This window comes from Anolis carolinensis, chromosome 5 (assembly GCF_035594765.1).
Source record: "Anolis carolinensis isolate JA03-04 chromosome 5, rAnoCar3.1.pri, whole genome shotgun sequence".
In the NCBI taxonomy this organism is placed as follows: domain Eukaryota; kingdom Metazoa; phylum Chordata; class Lepidosauria; order Squamata; family Dactyloidae; genus Anolis; species Anolis carolinensis.
In genome coordinates this window covers 206,059,832-206,080,992 of record NC_085845.1, presented here as the reverse complement: position 1 = coordinate 206,080,992, position 21,161 = coordinate 206,059,832, and the positions used below count along the sequence as shown (strand labels likewise).

The 21,161-nt window shown below is 45.6% G+C and overlaps 2 protein-coding genes across 5 annotated transcripts in view; one reads left to right on the top strand and one right to left on the bottom strand.

Moving 5' to 3' along the window:
* Positions 1 to 21,161, bottom strand: part of LOC100551841 (C-type lectin BpLec) — a 520,120-nt gene that overhangs the window by 165,936 nt on the left and 333,023 nt on the right. The window lies entirely within an intron of this gene.
* impdh1 (inosine monophosphate dehydrogenase 1) overlaps positions 1 to 21,161 on the top strand; it is a 70,197-nt gene that overhangs the window by 43,492 nt on the left and 5,544 nt on the right. For 2 of the 4 annotated variants that reach the window (XM_062981267.1, XM_062981268.1), the window contains exons 13-15: positions 845 to 988; positions 7,670 to 7,753; positions 9,393 to 9,409. In XM_062981267.1, the coding sequence (XP_062837337.1) occupies positions 845 to 988; positions 7,670 to 7,753; positions 9,393 to 9,409 (245 nt within the window). Of the gene's footprint in view, positions 1 to 844; positions 989 to 7,669; positions 7,754 to 7,926; positions 8,206 to 9,392; positions 9,410 to 21,161 lie in introns of those variants that run through there. The other 2 variants (XM_062981269.1, XM_062981270.1) reach the window with 2 other exon arrangements.

Sequence of the window (21,161 nt, the reverse complement as noted above, 5' to 3'; positions counted from 1 at the left end):
GAACCCTCGAGGCTCAAGTAATAACATTTAGTGCGTAGCTGTGAGTTTTCCGGGCTGTCTAGCCATATTCCAGAAGCATTCTCCCCTGATGTTTCTCCCACATCTACGGCTGCCGTCCTCAGAGGTTGATGGGTCTATTCGAAAGGTAAGTAAGTGAGGTTTATATACCTGTGGAATAATGTCCAGGGTGGGAAAAAGAACTCTTAAGTCTTTTTGTGGTACATGTGAATGTTGCAATTTGCCAGCTTGAGTAGCATTGAATGGCCTGCAGTTTCAAGGCCTGGCTGGTAGCTGGCTGTGGGAATCCTTTGTTGGGAGGTGTTAGCCTTGGCCCTGATTGTTTCCAGTCTGGAATTCCCCTGCATGGTATACGATAGACTCCTGCAGAGGTGAGAGGATCCCTCTTGTCCTTTGCTGAACGTAGCATTGGTTGGATTCAGGGCTAACACCTCCCAACAAAGGTTTCCCCCAGGCAGGAAGCAGCCAGACTTTGAATCAGCAAGGCCATTCCATGCTAATCAAGGTGGTCAGTTGAAACATTCCCATTTGCCTCAAGCAGACAAGTGTTCTTTCTCTCACCCTGGACATCATTCCACAGGGATATGTATTGACCCCACTTGCATAGTTTTCCAACACACCTCACCACCTGTGAGGATGCCTGCCGTAGGTGTGGGCAAAACGTCAGGAGAGAATGCTGCTTCTGGAACATGGCCAGGCAGACCGGAAAACTCACAGCAACTCAATGATTCCAGCCATGGAAGCCTTCGACGACACAATAGCATTTAAAATGCATGTTCAGAGCAGAAAATGTTTTGCAATATATTGACCTTCCCTCTCCTTGCAGCGAAGGGGACAAGGTGAAGGTGGCCCAGGGGGTCTCGGGCTCCATCCAGGACAAGGGCTCCATCCAGAAGTTCGTGCCCTACCTGATCGCCGGCATCCAGCACGGCTGCCAGGACATCGGCGCAAAGAGCCTCTCCATCTTGCGGTGAGTGGAAAGACGGGCATTGCAGGTGGGGAGGATGGGGCTGGGGGTGCTCTTCAGTTAGACCAGTGATTCCCAAAGTGGGCACTACTGCCCCCCGGTGGGCGTGGAGCGATCCGGGGGAGCGGTGATGGCACCTATTAGGACATGGGGGCGGGGCCAGGGGAGGGGCGGGGCCTCTTCCCAAGTGCCAGAGACAGGGCTGAGCCCCTGAGGCGCCTGTTAGGACACAAGGGGCGGAGCTAGAGGAGTGGGCGTGGCTTCTTCCCAAGAGCCCGAGACAGGGCTGAGAATCTACACCTCTCCTGAGGCGTTTGTTGGGACACAGAGGGCGGAGCTAGGGAAGGGGGCGGGGCCTCTTCCCAAGAGCCCAAGACAGGGCTAAGCCTCTACACCTCTCCTGAGAGTCCTTTTAGGACTAAAGGGCGGAGCTAGGGGTGGGGGCGGGGCCTCTTCCCAAGATCCCGAGACAGGGCTGAGCCTCTATCTCTCTCCTGAGAGGCCTTTTAGGATTAAAGGGCGGGGCTGAGGTGGGGGTGGGGCTTCTTCCCAAGAGCCCGAGACAGGGCTGAGCCTCTATACTTCTCCTGAAAGGCCATTTAGGACTAAAGGGCGGGGCTAGGGAAGGGGGCAGGGCCTCCTTCCAGGAGCCTGAGACAGGGCTGAGCCTCTATACCTCTCCTGAGAGGCCTTTTAGGACTAAAGGGCGGGGCTAGGGGTGGGGCGGGGCCTCTTCCCAAGAGCCCGAGACAGGGCTGAGCCTCTATACCTCTCCTGAAAGGCCTTTTAGGACTAAAGGGCGGGGCTAGGGAAGGGGGCGGGGCCTCCTTCCAAGAGCATGAGACAGGGCTGAGCCTCTATACCTCTCCTGAGAGTCCTTTTAGAACTAAAGGGCGGGGCTAGGGGTGGGGCGGGGCCTCTTCCCAAGAGCCCGAGACAGGGCTGAGCCTCTATACCTCTCCTGAAAGGCCTTTTAGGACTAAAGGGCGGGGCTAGGGAAGGGGGCGGGGCCTCCTTCCAAGAGCATGAGACAGGGCTGAGCCTCTATACCTCTCCTGAGAAGCCTTTTAGGACTAAAGGGCGGGGCTAGGGAAGGGGGCGGGGCCTCCTTCCAAGAGCATGAGACAGGGCTGAGCCTCTATACCTCTCCTGAGAAGCCTTTTAGGACTAAAGGGCGGGGCTAGGGAAGGGGGCGGGGCCTCCTTCCAGGAGCCCGAGACAGGGCTGAGCCTCTATACCTCTCCTGAAAGGCCTTTTAGGACTAAAGGGCGGGGCTAGGGAAGGGGGCGGGGCCTCCTTCCAAGACCCCGAGACAGGACTGAGCCTCTGTATACCTCCCCTGAGGCGCTTGTTAAAACACGGGGGCGGGGTATAGAGGTTCAGCCCCGTCAGGCACTTGGGAAGAGGCCCCGCCCTCTCCTCTGGCCCCGCCTCCTGTGTCCTGGCAGGCGCTGTAGGACAGGGATAGAAGCTCAGCCCTACCTCAGAGCTCATAACTCCACCCATCCCAGTCCTGGCCGCCCATTTGTGGCCCCGCCCACCTTCCCCCCCAGCCCTGCATCTTGGACTAGGGGAGAGGCTCAGCCCCGCCCTCTTGAACAAGAACCACGCCCACCCCTCTAAGCCACGCCCCCTTTCCGGGGAGCACTGAGTAATATTTTTTCTGGAAAGGGGGCGGCAGGCCAAATAAGTTTGGGAACCACTGAGATAGATAGATCATTCCCTGTTGGATAGGAAAGCATTGGCTGTAACCTCATTGTGCAAAATCGGATGGAAAATGCAGTTCTAATGGACATGTGGTCCCACTCCTATTGAAGGGTTGAGTAGGGCGTGATGTGTCCTGAAGGGACTTGATGAAGGAGCGGAGCCATGACCATGGGACAGGCATGACGAGGATTACATCGTTAACTCTTGTCCCCATTTGATGATGAGAAGCATCATTAAATGAGAGCCCCATTGAATGCAGGGTTTGGTTTCATTCATTGGGTTTCATGGGGGCCCCCAGTGGCGCAGCGTGTTGAAGCACTGAGCTGCTGGGCTTGCGGACCGAAGGGTCGCAAGTTCAAATCCGGGGAGCAGGGTGAGCATCCATTGTTAGCCCCAGCTTCTGCCAACCTAGCAGTTGAAAAACATGCAAATGTGAGTAGATCAATAGGCACCGCTCCGGTGGGAAGGTAACATTAGCGCTCCATGCAGTCATGCCTATGGCCACATGACTTTGGAGGTGTCTACGGACAACGACGGCTCTTTGGCTTAGAAATGGAGATGAGCACCAACCCCCAGAGTGCAAGTAGATCGATAGGTACTGCTCCGGCGGGAAGGTAACAGCGCTCCATGCAGTCATGCCAGCGGCCATATGACCTAGGACAGGGGTCCTCAAACTTTTAAAGTGGAGGGCCAGTTCATGGTCCCTCAGATTGTTGAGGGGCCGAATTATCATTTGAAAAAAAAAATGAACAAATCCCTATGCACACTGCACATGTCTTATTTGTGGTGCAAAAGAACCCCCAACAACAACAAGTTATTTATTTATTTGCTACATATATACCCCACCCTCTCTCACCCCGAAGGGGGCTCAGACCGACTTACAAGTTGTATGTACATACAATATATTATATTATTAGTATGGCACAATATTAGCATTATATATTACTATATTGTACTATACCACTATACTATATTATTATTAGTAATATTACATTTAATATATAATATATAATTAGTATTATTATATTATACAATATTATTACATTGTATTATTATTATCCGCCCTGAGTCCCCTACTGAGTCTTGTTTGACTGTTTCTTGATTTCTTGATGTGATGTTTATTATTATGTATTGTATTATTTTTAATTATGTTATGATATGCTGTTTTATATTTTATTATATTGTATTGCTTTGGGCATGGCCCCGCTGGGGAGATGGTGGCGGGGTATAAATAAAGTTTTATTATTATTTATTATTATTATTACTGGGTGAGAAGGACGGGGTAGAAATACTCTAACAAATAAATAAATATTATATTATATTACATTATAATATTGTTATCAATATTATATGTATACACAATATATTATTACCATAGCACAATATTAATAAATGAATGAAAAATACAATATTTAAAAAATAAAAGCAATTTTAACCAACATAAACCTATCAGGATTTCAATGGGAAGTGTGGGCCTGCTTCTGGCCAATGAGATAGTCAAGTTAAGTAGAATTGTTATTGTTGTGTGCCTTAAAGTCATTTCAGAATTTGGGTGAGCCTAAGTCTAAAACTGAGGGTGGGGGCCGGGTAAATGACCTTGGAGGGCTGCATCCGGCCCCCGGGCCTTAGTTTGGGGACCCCTGACCTAGGAGGTGTCTACGGACAATGCCGGCTCTTCAGCTTAGAAATAGAGATGAGCACCAATCCCCAGAGTGTGAGTAGATCAATAGGTACTGCTTAAAGGGCTGAGGGGGGAAAGGAAGGGGCCTGAGGCTAGGAATGGTGGGAGTTGGAGTCCAAAACACCCGGAGGGCCAAAGTATGCCCATGCAGTGTTAAGACATTATAACTTTCTGGAAATCCTGCTTTGGAATTAATGTTTTTTGCTTCGAAACGGAGGGTGAAAGGCAGATTTCTTTGCGTGGGTTGGAAACGCGTGTGCAAAATGGGTGGGAACTCGGCCTTTTTCTCGCTTGGCTTGACGTCACTTGTGTGGTGTGACTCATCCAAGGAGAGGAGTGGGTTCCCGGTGGGAGGAATAAATGAATGAATCCCATGAAGGGAGGGAGGGAGCTCCTTTGCATCTCCTGTTCCCTGACAAGCGCCCCACGCCTGGGTCATGAATGAGATTTGCAAGACCCTCTCCTGCTATTTATTGCAAATCCTTATTGTTCCTCCAATCAGTGCAACTCCCTCCTTCCTTCCTTAAGAGGCATGGCTTGGGGGTCTTCTCTTCCACCACCACCCCCCCCCCCCCCCCGGGCTTTTTTGAAACCAATTTGTATATATGTATATGTGTGTATCTATATATATAAAAGAGTGATGGCATCACGGCGACCGACAAAACAACAAAACTACAGGCCCCCCAACCTCGAAATTTGACAACACAACCCATCATCCACGCCTCAGGGTTGATACAACAAAAAGAAAAGAAAAATAAAGTCCTAATTAGAGGGAGAGGAATAATTGCTTTTATCCAATTGCTGCCAGTTAGAAGGCTAAGCTCCTCCGACTTGGTCTCCTAGCAACCCAATAAAAAAAATAATAAAAAACACTAAAAATAATTAAAACACCAAAAGATTAATACAATAAAATACTATAATAACAGAAAATAACTAAAAATAATACAAGAAAATAATAGAATATAATAAATAAAAAGATAATTTACAATAAAATTAATTAAAAAATACAAATAACGTCAAATAAAAATTACACAACAATTTTTAACCACTACCACCACCACTTCGCCACAGCAATGCGTGGCCGGGCACAGCTAGTCTATATATATATGTGTGTACATATTTGTGCGTATGTATGTATATGCTTATATATGTATGTATATATGTGTATATATATGTATGTATATATGTGTGTGTGTGTATATATATATGTATATGTATAATATATTTATATGTATATGTGTGTGTATATATATATGTACGTATAGATGTATGTGTATATATGTATATATATGTGTGTGTGTGTATATATAAATGTTTAATAGCAATATAAGAATCAATACAGTAGAGTCTCACTTATCCAACACTTGCTTATCCAACGTTCTGGATTATCCAACACATTTTTGTAGTCAATGTTTTCAATATATCGTGATATTTTGGTGCTAAATTCGTAAATACAGTGATTACTACATAACATTACAGCTTATTGAAGTACTTTTTCTGTCAAATTTATTGTATAACATGATGTTTTGGTGCTTAATTTGTAAAATCATAACCTAATTTGATGTTTAATAGGCTTTTCCTTAATCCCTCCTTATTATCCAAGATATTCACTTATCCAAGCTTCTGCCGGCCCATTTAGCTTGGATAAGTGAGACTCTACTGTATATGTGTGAGTATATATGCTTGTATATGTATAAATGTATATGTATATGTGTGTGTGTATGTATATATATGTGTGTGTGTGTGTGTGTATATGTGTGTGTGTGTGTGTAAATATATATATATATATAATGTTTTAACAGCAATGTAAGAATCAATACACAGGGTTACCTGCTCCAGTAGCATTCTGTCCTGACATTTCTCTTGCATCTGTGTCTAATGGCATCTTCAGAGGTTTGTTCAGGGGTCTGTTGGAAATTAGGCAAGTGGAGTGTGTGTATATATATATATATATATATATATATATATATATATATAAGCTGTGCCCGGCCACGCGTTGCTGTGGCGAAGTCTGGTGGTGTTGGTGAGAAATTGTTGAGGTAATGGTGGTATTGAATGTCTGTTGTATGGTTGTCTTTATGTTTAGTATGCACACTGAAGTGGATTATATGGCAGTGTGGAGTCAAGATAATCCAGTTCAAAGCAGATAATATAAGATTCTAAATGGGTTATATAGATGTGGAAGGGCCTTGAGTCTACACTGCCGTATAATCCAGTTAAAATCTGATAATCTGTGGAAGAGGCCTAAGTGAGGCCTAACTGTGCCTGTCCCCTGGGCTGAGTAGGTTGCTAGGAGACCAAGTGGGCGGAGCTTAGCCTTCAAACTGGCAGCAATTGGATAAAAGCAATTATTCCTCTCCCTGTAGTTAGGACTTTACTTTTCTTTTCTTTTTGTTGTATCAACCTAGAGCCGCGAATGATGGGTTGTGTTGTCAAATTTCGAGGTTGGGGGGCCTGTAGTTCTGTTGTTTTGTCCGCTGCCCTGATGCCATCACTCTTTTATATATACAGTAGAGTCTCACTTATCCAACATTCGCTTATCCAACGTTCTGGATTATCCAACGCATTTTTGTAATCAATGTTTTCAATATATCATGATATTTTGGTGCGAAATTCGTAAATATAGTAATTACTACATAGCATTACTGCATATTGAACTACTTTTTCTGCCAAATTTGTTGTATAACATGATGTTTTGGTGCTGAATTTGTAAAATCATAACCTAATTTGATATTTAATAGGCTTCTCCTTAATCTCTCCTTATTATCCAACATATTCACTTATCCAACGTTCTGCTGGCCCGTTTATGTTGAATAAGTGAGACTCTACTGTATAGATAATGTTTTAACAGCAATGTAAGAATCAATACACAGGGTTACCTGCTCCAGTAGCATTCTGTCCTGACATTTCTCTTGCATCTGTGTCTAATGGCATCTTCAGAGGTTTGTTCAGGGGTCTGTTGGAAATTAGGCAAGTGGAGTGTATATATATATATATATATATATCTGTAAAATTATGTCCAGGGTGGGAGAAGGAACCCCTGTCTGAAGGAAGTGTGGATGTTGCAATGAGCAAGCTTGAATAGCGTTGAGCAGCCATGAAGCTGCAAAGTCCCATCAGTGAGGGTCTGCAATCCAGGCATGGGCAAATTTGGGCTCTCCAGGTGTTTTGGACTTCAACTCTCACCATTCTTAACAGCCTACCTGGAGGGCCGAAGTTTGCCCAACCCTGATCTGCAGAGGAAGAGCCCCCCAATTTTGATATCCGTCTCTCTCTCTCTTTCTCTCTCTTGCCAGGTCCATGATGTACTCGGGGGAGCTGAAGTTCGAGAAGCGGACGATGTCGGCCCAGATCGAGGGGGGCGTCCACGGGCTCCATTCGTAAGTGTGTCCCCCTCCTCCCACCCCACCACCCTGCTTCCCAAAATGCTCCCCTTTGACCCAGAAGACCCCCCTCCTCCTCTGGGCCCTTCCTTCCTTCCTGCCCTCGAGACCACCCACCCACCCTTTCCGGGCACAGTCTGGAACCCACCCAGCCCTTCTGACGTCTCTAGGAAGACCAAGCCCGCCCAGCAACCGTGAGAGATGGAGGAAGGGGACCCTGCTCTGCTGGACTTGGGCTGCTATTATTGGTATTGGTAATTGTTGTGGTCATCTCTGAGCGGTTAGACTCAATTGAACCCTCTCTGGGGGAGATTCCACCAAAATGCAGCAGAGAAGCAAAAGCAAAGCTTTCAAAGGCAGCAGTTACTTACACGGGGCGAGCAAAGAGAAGCCTTTGACCATTTAGGATTGCAGTGGACTGCAGAGTCTCAATAAAAGTTCAAAAAGTATTTATTCAGGTAAAAAGAACTCCATTGTAGATAGAAAGGCTTGGGAGCTGTCTAGTCTACTCTAGACTGGTTTCGAAGGAAAAATAAGAAAGGAAAAATAACAAACATCTAAATTAAAGTTACATCTTGTCAGGAGAGACAGCAAGATGCTTCTTGTTAGCTAGAAGAACAAAGGGAGAAGAAGAGAGAACCAAAATGGTTCCAACCTCATGGTCCAGTTTATTGGGGCCATAAAAGACATTCTGACCAATGAGAAGTTAGTGTCCCTAAAGATTCACATTTCTACTAACTTCAAAGTAAAGGATATGACGTATACAGGATAGAGTAAAAACACAGTAAAGCCTGTCTAGGCATGCTTTGGAAACGGGGAAAGGATTCCCTCAATCTAACTCTATCATCTACCTGACTACATCTAGATTTGAGTAGTCCAGGGTGATTCCCAACAGCAATAATAATAATATCAATACTGACAGCAACCATGAATCCTAGAGCTGGAAGAGACAGTTATAAGAATAAGAAGAGAAAGAGACCCTAATAATATATAATAACAACAATAACTATAATCCTAGAGCTGGAAAAGACAACACCAACAATAATTATAATACGATTGGCACACTAAGGGCCTAAAAACCTTAAACACAATCAACACCGATAAAATCCCCACCTGTCAACTGCAAAAGGCCACCCTACTTGTATTTGCACACATTATCTGCCGGCACATCACATAGTCCTAGACACTTGGGAAGGGTCCGACGTGTGATCCAGTACAAAAGTCAGCATAGTGATCTTGTCTGCTGTGTAGTCATCTTGTTGTGTATCTAATAATAATAATAATAATAATAATAATAATAATAATAATAATAATAATAATAATAATAATAATACAGCAACAATGAATCCTACAGCTAGAAGAGACTGTAAGAACAACAACAACAGCAACAATGAATCCTAGAACTAGGATTGCACACCGATGCGCCCCCGCCCTGTAGCTGCACCCCAGACGCCGTGGTAGCCTTAGCAGTGACCTCGTGGTGCTTGGCCGTAGTGCTGCTTGACCGTCCGCTTGGTCAGGGGCCGGCTAGTGGGCTTGGCGGGGGCGGTGAGATTCGGTCCTGGACGGGAACACGTTGACCTTGTAACCTTCTCTCTCTCTCCTGCCCACGTTGCCTCGGCCTTCCTGTCTGTAGCTTTACGTTTCTGCCATGTAAGTAAACAAACGGGGTCCACGCAGATTTACCCCCCCCCCCGCCCCCTCCTTGTCCCCACTCCGCTGCTGCTGCCCCACCACCGGCACCACTGCTTCCACTTCCCCTGCTTCTCAGCCCTGCCTCTCACTGGGCCTTGTGAGCTCTGGGCGTCCAGCCTGGGTCTGCAAGGAAGGAAGGGGCACCCAGGGGCCATCTAGCCCACCCCCTCATCGCAAGTATCCCTCCCACTCTGCCTTGCTATCTCTGGGGGTCCATTGTGGGTCTGAAGGAATGTAAAGCGCAAGGAAGGAGACACAGAGGCCTTACTGTGGAAGGGGCACCCAGAGGCCATCTAGTCCACCCTTCTGCCCAGTACAGGACCTTCATCTTAAGCATCCCTCCCACTCTGCTTTACTATCTCTGGGTGTCTATTATCCGTCTACAAGGGAGCAAAATGCAAGGAAGGAGACATAGAGGCCTTGTTGTGGAAGGGGCACCCAGAGGCCATCTAGTCCACTCCTTTCCTGCTTCATCTCAAGCCTCCCTTCCTCTATGCCTTGCTATCTCTGGGTGTCCATTGTGGGTCTTCAGGAGAGTCAAGTGCAAGGAAGGAGACATAGAGGCCTTGTTGTGGAAGGGGCACCCAGAGGCCATCTAGTCCACCCTTCTGCTCAGTACAGGACCTTCATCTCAAGCCTCCCTCCCACTCTGCCTTGCTATCTCTGGGGGTTCATTGTGGGTCTTCAGGAGAGTCAAGCGCAAGGAAGGAGACACAGAGGCCTTACTGTGGAAGGGGCACCCAGAGGCCATCTAGTCCACCCTTCTGCTCAGTACAGGACCTTCATCTCAAGCCTCCCTCCCACTCTGCCTTGCTATCTCTGGGGGTTCATTGTGGGTCTTCAGGAGAGTCAAGCGCAAGGAAGGAGACACAGAAGCCTTACTGTGGAAGGGGCACCCAGAGGCCATCTAGTCCACCCTTCTGCTCAGTACAGGACCTTCATCTCAAGCCTCCCTCCCACTCTGCCTTGCTATCTCTGGGGGTTCATTGTGGGTCTTCAGGAGAGTCAAGCGCAAGGAAGGAGACACAGAGGCCTTACTGTGGAAGGGGCACCCAGAGGCCATCTAGTCCACCCTTCTGCTCAGTACAGGACCTTCATCTTAAGCATCCCTCCCACTCTGCTTTACTATCTCTGGTTGTCTATTATCCGTCTACAAGGGAGTAAAATGCAAGGAAGGAGACACAGAGGCCTTACTGTGGAAGGGGCACCCAGAGGCCATCTAGTCCACCCTTCTGCCCAGTACAGGACCTTCATCTTAAGCATCCCTCCCACTCTGCTTTACTATCTCTGGTTGTCTATTATCCGTCTACAAGGGAGTAAAGTGCAGGGAAGGAGACACAGAGGCCTTACTGTGGAAGGGGCACCCAGAGGCCATCTAGTCCACCCTTCTGCCCAGTACAGGACCTTCATCTTAAGCATCCCTCCCACTCTGCTTTACTATCTCTGGTTGTCTATTATCCGTCTACAAGGGAGTAAAATGCAAGGAAGGAGACACAGAGGCCTTACTGTGGAAGGGGCACCCAGAGGCCATCTAGTCCACCCTTCTGCCCAGTACAGGACCTTCATCTTAAGCATCCCTCCCACTCTGCTTTACTATCTCTGGTTGTCTATTATCCGTCTACAAGGGAGTAAAATGCAAGGAAGGAGACACAGAGGCCTTACTGTGGAAGGGGCACCCAGAGGCCATCTAGTCCACCCTTCTGCCCAGTACAGGACCTTCATCTTAAGCATCCCTCCCACTCTGCTTTACTATCTCTGGTTGTCTATTATCCGTCTACAAGGGAGTAAAGTGCAGGGAAGGAGACACAGAGGCCTTACTGTGGAAGGGGCACCCAGAGGCCATCTAGTCCACCCTTCTGCCCAGTACAGGACCTTCATCTTAAGCATCCCTCCCACTCTGCTTTACTATCTCTGGTTGTCTATTATCCGTCTACAAGGGAGTAAAATGCAAGGAAGGAGACACAGAGGCCTTACTGTGGAAGGGGCACCCAGAGGCCATCTAGTCCACCCTTCTGCCCAGTACAGGACCTTCATCTTAAGCATCCCTCCCACTCTGCTTTACTATCTCTGGTTGTCTATTATCCGTCTACAAGGGAGTAAAGTGCAGGGAAGGAGACACAGAGGCCTTACTGTGGAAGGGGCACCCAGAGGCCATCTAGTCCACCCTTCTGCCCAGTACAGGACCTTCATCTTAAGCATCCCTCCCACTCTGCTTTACTATCTCTGGTTGTCTATTATCCGTCTACAAGGGAGTAAAATGCAAGGAAGGAGACACAGAGGCCTTACTGTGGAAGGGGCACCCAGAGGCCATCTAGTCCACCCTTCTGCCCAGTACAGGACCTTCATCTTAAGCATCCCTCCCACTCTGCTTTACTATCTCTGGTTGTCTATTATCCGTCTACAAGGGAGTAAAGTGCAGGGAAGGAGACACAGAGGCCTTACTGTGGAAGGGGCACCCAGAGGCCATCTAGTCCACCCTTCTGCCCAGTACAGGACCTTCATCTCAAGCCTCCCTCCCACTCTGCCTTGCTATCTCTGGGGGTCCATTATGGGTCTGAAGGAATGTAAAGCGCAAGGAAGGAGACACAGAGGCCTTACTGTGGAAGGGGCACCCAGAGGCCATCTAGTCCACCCTTCTGCTCAGTGCAGGACCTTCATCTTAAGCATCCCTCCCACTCTGCTTTACTATCTCTGGGTGTCTATTATCCGTCTACAAGGGAGTAAAATGCAAGGAAGGAGACACAGAGGCCTTACTGTGGAAGGGGCACCCAGAGGCCATCTAGTCCACCCTTCTGCCCAGTACAGGACCTTCATCTTAAGCATCCCTCCCACTCTGCTTTACTATCTCTGGTTGTCTATTATCCGTCTACAAGGGAGTAAAATGCAAGGAAGGAGACACAGAGGCCTTACTGTGGAAGGGGCACCCAGAGGCCATCTAGTCCACCCTTCTGCCCAGTACAGGACCTTCATCTTAAGCATCCCTCCCACTCTGCTTTACTATCTCTGGTTGTCTATTATCCGTCTACAAGGGAGTAAAGTGCAGGGAAGGAGACACAGAGGCCTTACTGTGGAAGGGGCACCCAGAGGCCATCTAGTCCACCCTTCTGCCCAGTACAGGACCTTCATCTTAAGCCTCCCTCCCACTCTGCCTTGCTATCTCTGGGGGTCCATTATGGGTCTGAAGGAATGTAAAGCGCAAGGAAGGAGACACAGAGGCCTTACTGTGGAAGGGGCACCCAGAGGCCATCTAGTCCACCCTTCTGCCCAGTACAGGACCTTCATCTTAAGCCTCCCTCCCACTCTGCCTTGCTATCTCTGGGGGTCCATTATGGGTCTGAAGGAATGTAAAGCGCAAGGAAGGAGACACAGAGGCCTTACTGTGGAAGGGGCACCCAGAGGCCATCTAGTCCACCCTTCTGCTCAGTGCAGGACCTTCATCTTAAGCATCCCTCCCACTCTGCTTTACTATCTCTGGGTGTCTATTATCCGTCTACAAGGGAGTAAAGTGCAGGGAAGGAGACATAGAGGCCTTGCTGTGGAAGGGGCACCCAGAGGCCATCTAGTCCAACCTTCTGCCCAGTACAGGACCTTCATCTCAAGCCTCCCTCCCACTCTGCCTTGCTATCTCTGGGGGTCCATTGTGGGTCTTCAGGAGAGTCAAGTGCAAGGAAGGAGACACAGAGGCCTTACTGTGGAAGGGGCACCCAGAGGCCATCTAGTCCACCCTTCTGCCCAGTACAGGACCTTCATCTCAAGCCTCCCTCCCACTCTGCCTTGCTATCTCTGGGGGTCCATTATGGGTCTGAAGGAATGTAAAGCGCAAGGAAGGAGACACAGAGGCCTTACTGTGGAAGGGGCACCCAGAGGCCATCTAGTCCACCCTTCTGCTCAGTGCAGGACCTTCATCTTAAGCATCCCTCCCACTCTGCTTTACTATCTCTGGGTGTCTATTATCCGTCTACAAGGGAGTAAAGTGCAGGGAAGGAGACATAGAGGCCTTGCTGTGGAAGGGGCACCCAGAGGCCATCTAGTCCAACCTTCTGCCCAGTACAGGACCTTCATCTCAAGCCTCCCTCCCACTCTGCCTTGCTATCTCTGGGGGTCCATTGTGGGTCTTCAGGAGAGTCAAGTGCAAGGAAGGAGACACAGAGGCCTTACTGTGGAAGGGGCACCCAGAGGCCATCTAGTCCACCCTTCTGCCCAGTACAGGACCTTCATCTCAAGCCTCCCTCCCACTCTGCCTTGCTATCTCTGGGGGTCCATTATGGGTCTGAAGGAATGTAAAGCGCAAGGAAGGAGACACAGAAGCCTTACTGTGGAAGGGGCACCCAGAGGCCATCTAGTCCACCCTTCTGCCCAGTACAGGACCTTCATCTTAAGCATCCCTCCCTCTCTGCTTTACTATCTCTGGGTGTCTATTATCCGTCTACAAGGGAGTAAAGCGCAAGGAAGGAGACACAGAAGCCTTACTGTGGAAGGGGCACCCAGAGGCCATCTAGTCCACCCTTCTGCCCAGTACAGGACCTTCATCTTAAGCCTCCCTCCCACTCCTTGCTATCTCTGGGGGTCCATTGTGGGTCTTCAGGAGAGTCAAGTGCAAGGAAGGAGACACAGAGGCCTTACTGTGGAAGGGGCACCCAGAGGCCATCTAGTCCACCCTTCTGCCCAGTACAGGACCTTCATCTCAAGCCTCCCTCCCACTCTGCCTTGCTATCTCTGGGGGTCCATTATGGGTCTGAAGGAATGTAAAGCGCAAGGAAGGAGACACAGAAGCCTTACTGTGGAAGGGGCACCCAGAGGCCATCTAGTCCACCCTTCTGCTCAGTGCAGGACCTTCATCTCAAGCCTCCCTCCCTCTCTGCCTTGCTATCTCTGGGTGTCCATTGTGGGTTTTCAGGAGACTCAAGTGCAAGGAAGAAGGCATAAAGGCCTCGTGGAAGGGGCACCCAGAGGCCATCTAGTCCACCCTTCAGCCCAAGCATCCTTCTCACTCCTCCTTGCTATCTCTGGGGGTTCATTATGGGTCTGAAGGAATGTAAAGCGCAGGGAAGGAGACACAGAAGCCTTACTGTGGAAGGGGCACCCAGAGGCCATCTAGTCCACCCTTCTGCCCAGTACAGGACCTTCATCTCAAGCCTCCCTCCCACTCTGCCTTGCTATCTCTGGGGGTCCATTATGGGTCTGAAGGAATGTAAAGCGCAAGGAAGGAGACACAGAAGCCTTACTGTGGAAGGGGCACCCAGAGGCCATCTAGTCCACCCTTCTGCTCAGTGCAGGACCTTCATCTCAAGCCTCCCTCCCACTCCTTGCTATCTCTGGGGGTCCATTGTGGGTCTTCAGGAGAGTCAAACGCAAGGAAGGAGACACAGAGGCCTTACTGTGGAAGGGGCACCCAGAGGCCATCTAGTCCACCCTTCTGCTCAGTACAGGACCTTCATCTCAAGCCTCCCTCCCACTCTGCCTTGCTGTCTCTGGGGGTCCATTATGGGTCTGAAGGAATGTAAAGCGCAAGGAAGGAGACACAGAAGCCTTACTGTGGAAGGGGCACCCTGAGGCCATCTAGTCCACTCCTTTCCTGCTTCATCTCAAGCCTCCCTCCCACTCTGCCTTGCTGTCTCTGGGGGTCCATTATGGGTCTCCAAGAGAGTAAAGTGCAAGGACGTAGACACAGACTCCTTGTTGTGGAAGGGGCACCCAGAGGCCATCTAGTCCACCCTTCAACCCAAGCCTCCCTCTCACTCCTCCTTGCTATTTCTGGGGGGTCCATAATGGGTCTACAAGGAAGGAGACCTAGAGGCCTGTTTGTGGAAGGGGCACCCTGAGGCCATCTAGTCCATCTCCCCATTTTTTTTTCTTCTCCCCCCACCCACCCCTTTGTACGAGCCCACTCCTCACTGATCCTCCTCCTTGCCTTGCACAGACGATGTAGGACCATGCTCTTGATAATTTATTGTAATTAATTATTTGATTAATTAATCCTTAAGGTCTTCTCACACCACACAAGTATAGCACGTGATTCCATTTTTAAATGTCACTGTTACATTCCATTCGATTGCTGTTTGGGTGAGGCGCTAGAGATCTCTCTCTTACAAAACGTCAACAAATCCGAGAATGGAGTCAAAACGACTCAAATGTGGAATCCTGTTGCTATAATTGTGTAATGCGGAAGGGCTTTAATTGGTGGAATAATATACTGTATATACTCGAGTATAAGCCTAGTTTTTCAGCCCTTTTTTAAGAGTGAAAAAGCCCCCCTTGGCTTATACTTGGGTGAGGGTCCTGGTTATACTCGAGAATATATGATACATTTATTATTTTTCTCTATTATTATTGGTATTATCACATTTATTATTTTTCTCTATTATTGTTGCTACTATTACGTTTATTTTACTCTATTTTTATTATTAATAATAATACATTTATTGTTTTACTCTATTATGACATGTATTATTTTCCTGTAATAATAATAATAATAATTATTATTATTACATGTATTATTTTACTCTATTATTATTAAAAGGATACATAAACGCATTCACATTGAAGAAGATGAGAATAATGATTTGATCAGAGTTGGACAATCTCATCTTAAATTTGAGCTTTATGTAAATATTCAAAAACATTTAACCTACTGATGCCTCAATTAATGGAATTTTATTGGTATCTGTTTTTATTTCTGAAATTTCCCATCCTCGGCTTATACTGGAGTCAATGTTTTCCCTGGTTTTTTTTGTGGTAAAATTAGGTGCCTCGGCTTATATTCGGGTCGGCTTATACTTGAGTATATACAGTATCTATAGTTTCAATAGGAATGGGGATTATTATCACTATTAGGATTTGAAGATTAATGGGTTTAGATTATAGCTAGAAATACTATTACAGTAGAGTCTCACTTATCCAACGTTCTGGATTATCCAACGCATTTTTGTAGTCAATGTTTTCAATACATCGTGATATTTTGGTGATAAATTCGTAAATACAGTAATTACAACATAACATTACTGCGTATTGAACTACGTTTTCTGTCCAATTTGTTGTATAACATGATGTTTTGGTGCTTAATTTGTAAAATCATAACCTAATTTGATGTTTAATAGGTTTTTCCTTAATCTCTCCTTATTATCCAACATATTCACTTATCCAACATTCTGCCGGCCCGTTTATGTTGGATAAGTGAGACTCTACTGAATATTATATTATATTATATTTAGAGAAATGAATGCTATTGCCATTTTTCTCTTCCTTCCTTATTTTGGGTTGTTTGTGTTTTCTGCATTGTAGTATATTAGTGCAGTTTTGTTCATTGCAGATGCAATTCAGCAATGTTATATCTGTGTGTTCACTGGTAGAGCACTGGTTTCCAGTAAGAATAGATTACAGGATTTGCAGAAGGAGAATTGCAGGATTTGATAGGATCACCTTCCCGGAGTTGGAAGAGACCCCCAAAGGCCACCTAGTCGAGTTCCCATCTGCCAGGCAGGAGGACACCCTCCGATCCCTCCCGACAGATGGCCTTCCAGCCGCTGCTTAAAACCCTCCAGATGGCCTTCGGAAGCCAAAGCCGATCAAACTTCTTTGACTGTGCCAAACAGGAGCCTCTTGAAAGAATATTTGGTCTCTGTAGCCGAGCAATGTCTCTATCAATAGATGTGAGCTTATGGTGGGATGCAGGGTTGGAAACGCACAAGGGGGAAATGTTCTGTTCCTGGTTTGGAAGTGTTATTTCCTGTTTAATTGTGCTGTCCTCACTTCGAAAGTAGTTGTTCTACACCAGAAACTTTATTCGTTGTGCCACAAACTAGTTTGAATGGGTTAAGACTCATTGAAAAGCTATTGCAAAACATGCTACAGGATAATGTCCCTCCCTCAAGAACAAAACTTATTTTATTCATATTTATATTTGATTTTATTTATATTCCACTCTATCTCCCCAAGGGGACTCAGGGCGGATGACAGAACACACATAGGGCAAACATTCAATGCCGTCATACAATTAACAAGGACAGACAATACACTAACAGAGGTAAAGGCTTTCCCCATTTTTCCATTTCCGGCATCTGGAGGCTGTGCTGTCGCTCCATCTTCCATCTATATGCACAGATGTCTATTATATACAGCAAAACGGGAAAAAAGGAAAAGTATGGTATATAATCTATATATATATATAAGAGTGATGGCATCACGGCGACCCACAAAACAACAAAACTACAGGCCCCCCAACCTCGAAATTTGACAACACAATCCATCATCCACGCCTCTAGGTTGATACAACAAAAAGAAAAGAAAAATAAAGTCCTAATTAGAGGGAGAGGAATAATTGCTTTTATCCAATTGCTGCCAGTTTGAAGGCTAAGCTCCTCCAACTTGGTCTCCCAGCAACCCAATAAAAAATAATAAAAAACACTAAAAAAATTGATACAATAAAATACTATAATAACAGGAAATAACTAAAAATTAATACAAGAAAATAAAAAAATATAATAAATAAAAATATAACTTACAATAAAATTAATAAAAACTGCAAATAACGTCAAATAAAAATTACACAACAATTTTTAACCAATACCACCACCACTTTGCCACAGCAACGCGTGGCCGGGCACAGCTAGTATACTATAAAGTAAGTTATAGGTCTATACTTCCTCAAGTGATATAATCACTTATATATTATGATTGTAGTATCAGTTTATATATTCCTCAATGCTCGCAACTTGAGGTAGAATACTACATGTAAGGATCCTCCAAGGACCTCTACGTTTCATTTGTTCTGAATCTTGATATTTGTATACTATATAAGATATTATTGGGGTGTATTATACATGTCTATTTTTAGTATGGTTTGTATTATTTTGACTCAGTTTACAAATAGAGCACTAGATAGTTCTTTTCTATTTATTTCTATAAGAAGAAATAAGACAGCAGAGCATCAAGATACCTAAAGCAAACAGAGGGAACTCTGAATTTACTTTGAATGAGTTACTGTTGACATGGAACTTTGATTTACTTTGAATGAGTTACTGTTGACATGGGACTTTGATTTACTTTGAAGAAGAGGATTACAAACCTTGAGAATATTATCAAGATTATATTTGTTAAAATTGGACATTGAAATATGTACTTATCTGTACAGTTGGAATCTATAAACTGATACTACAATCATAATATATAAGTGACCAGCTGTGCCCGGCCACGCGTTGCTGTGGCGAAGTCTGTGGTCTGGGAAATAAACTATTGAGGAATTGGTGGTAGTTAAGGTCAAGGGTCAAGGTTTTCCCCAGACATTAAGTCCAGTCGTGTCTGACTCTGGGGGTTGGTGCTCATCTCCATTTCTAAGCCGAAGAGCCGGCGTTGTCCGTAGACTCCTCCAAGGTCATGTGGGATGACTGCATGGAGCGGCGTTACCTTCCCGCCGGAGCAGTACCTATTGATGCACTCACATTTGCATGTTTTCAAACTTCTGGGTTGACAGAAGCTGGGGCTAACAGTGGGGGCTCTCTCCGCTCCCCCAATTCAAACCTGTGGCCTTTCAGTCCAGAAGTTCAGCAGCTCAGCGCTTTAACACGCTGCGCCATCAGGAGATATTATTTCCTAAAGGTTGTGAATATACAATATTTCTGATTGGGTTTTTTTTTTGTTTGTTGGAGGCAAGTATGAATGCTGCAATTAGGAAAAATGATTAGGATGTAATGGCCTTGCAGCTTTAAAGCCTGGCTGTTTCCTCCCTGAGTTAATTTTTTGTTGGGAGGTGTTAGCTGGCCCTGATTGTTTCCTGTCTGGAATTCCCTTGTTTTCAGAGTGGTGTTGTTTGCGATATTTTATGTACCAAAACATGTTAGACAACAAATTTGTCAGAAAAAGTAGTTCAGTACACAGTAATGCTATATAGTAATTACTGTATTTATGAATTTAGCACCAAAATATCACGATATATTGAAAGCATTGACTACAAAAATGCGTTGGATAATCCAGAACGTTGGATAAGCGAGTGTTGGATAAGTGAGACTCTACTGTATATTGATAATCTTATATTATCTGCTTAGAACTGGATTATCTGAGGCCCCTTCTTCACAGCTGTATAAAATGCACACTGAAGTGGATTATATGGTAGTGCGGAGTCAAGATAATCCAGTGCAAAGCAGATAATATAAGATTCTAAATGGGTTATATAGCTGTGTTGAAGGGCCTTGAGTCTACACTGCCATATAATCCAGTGCAAATTAGATAATCTGTGGAAGAAGCCTAAGTGAGGCCTAAATCTGCCTGTCCCCTAACTGAACCCTGGCTGTCCCTTGGTTGCTAGGCAACCAAGTGGGCGGAGCTTAGCCTTCTAACTGGCAGCAATTGGATAAAAAAAATTATTGCTCTCCCTCTAATTAGGACTTTATTTTTCTTTTCTTTTTGTTGTATCAACCTTGAGGCGTGGATGATGGGTTGTGTTGTCAAATTTTGAGGTTGGGGGGCCTGTACTTTTGTTGTTTTGTGAATCGCCGTGATGCCATCACTCTTTTATATATATAGATTATATCACTTGAGGAAGTATAGAACTATAACTTACTTTATAGTATATTATATACCAGGGGTCCCCAAACTAAGGCCCGGGGGCCGGATGCGCCCCTCCAAGGTCATTTACCCGGCCCCCGCCCTCAGTTTTAGACTTAGGCTCGCCCAAAGTCTGAAATGACTTGAAGGCACACAACAACAACAACAATCCTACTTAACTTTGCCCAGAAGCAGGCAAACTTCCTATTGAAATCCTGAAAGGTTTTCAGTATGTTGGTTAAAACTGTTTTTATTTTTAAATATTGTATTGTTCTTTCATTTACTAATATTGTGCTATGGTAATAATATAATATATTGTGCATACATATAATCTTGATAATAATATTATAATGTAATACAATATAATATTTATTTATCACAGTATTTATATCCCCGCCCTTCTCACCCAATAGGGGACTCAGGGCGGCTAATAATAATAATAATAATACAATATAATAATATTGTATAATATAATAATATTAATTATATATTATATATTAAATGTAATATTACTAATAATATTATGGTATAGTGGTATAGTACAATATCTATCTATATATATAAAATGATAAAGTTGTTTGCGCAGTGACTATAACAACAAAACTAAACATCCCAGAAATACAAAATTTGGCAACACAATGCAAAAGGCTTGCCTCCAGGTTACAACAACACAACCACACCACAAAACCACAATCCGGACCCACAAAACTCACAACAACGCATCTTGCGATAACAACACAACGAAACGCCCCAGAAATACAAAACTTGGCAACACAATGCAAAAGCCTTGCCTCCCAGTTGTAACAACACAACCACACCACAAAACCACACAGGACCCACAAAACTCACAACAACGCATTGTGACTATAACAACACAACTAAACGCCCCAGAAATACGAAACTTGGCAACACAACGCAAAAGCCTTTCCTCCAGGTTGTAACAACACAACCACACCACAAAACCACAATCCGGACCCATAAAACTCACAACAACGCATCGTGACTATAACAACACAACTAAATGCCCCAGAAATATGAAACTTGGCGCACAACTAAACACCCCAGAAATATAAAACTTGACAACACAACGCAAAAGCCTTGCCTCCCGGTTGTAACAACACAACCACACCACAAAACCACAATCCGGACCCACAAAATTCACAACAATGCA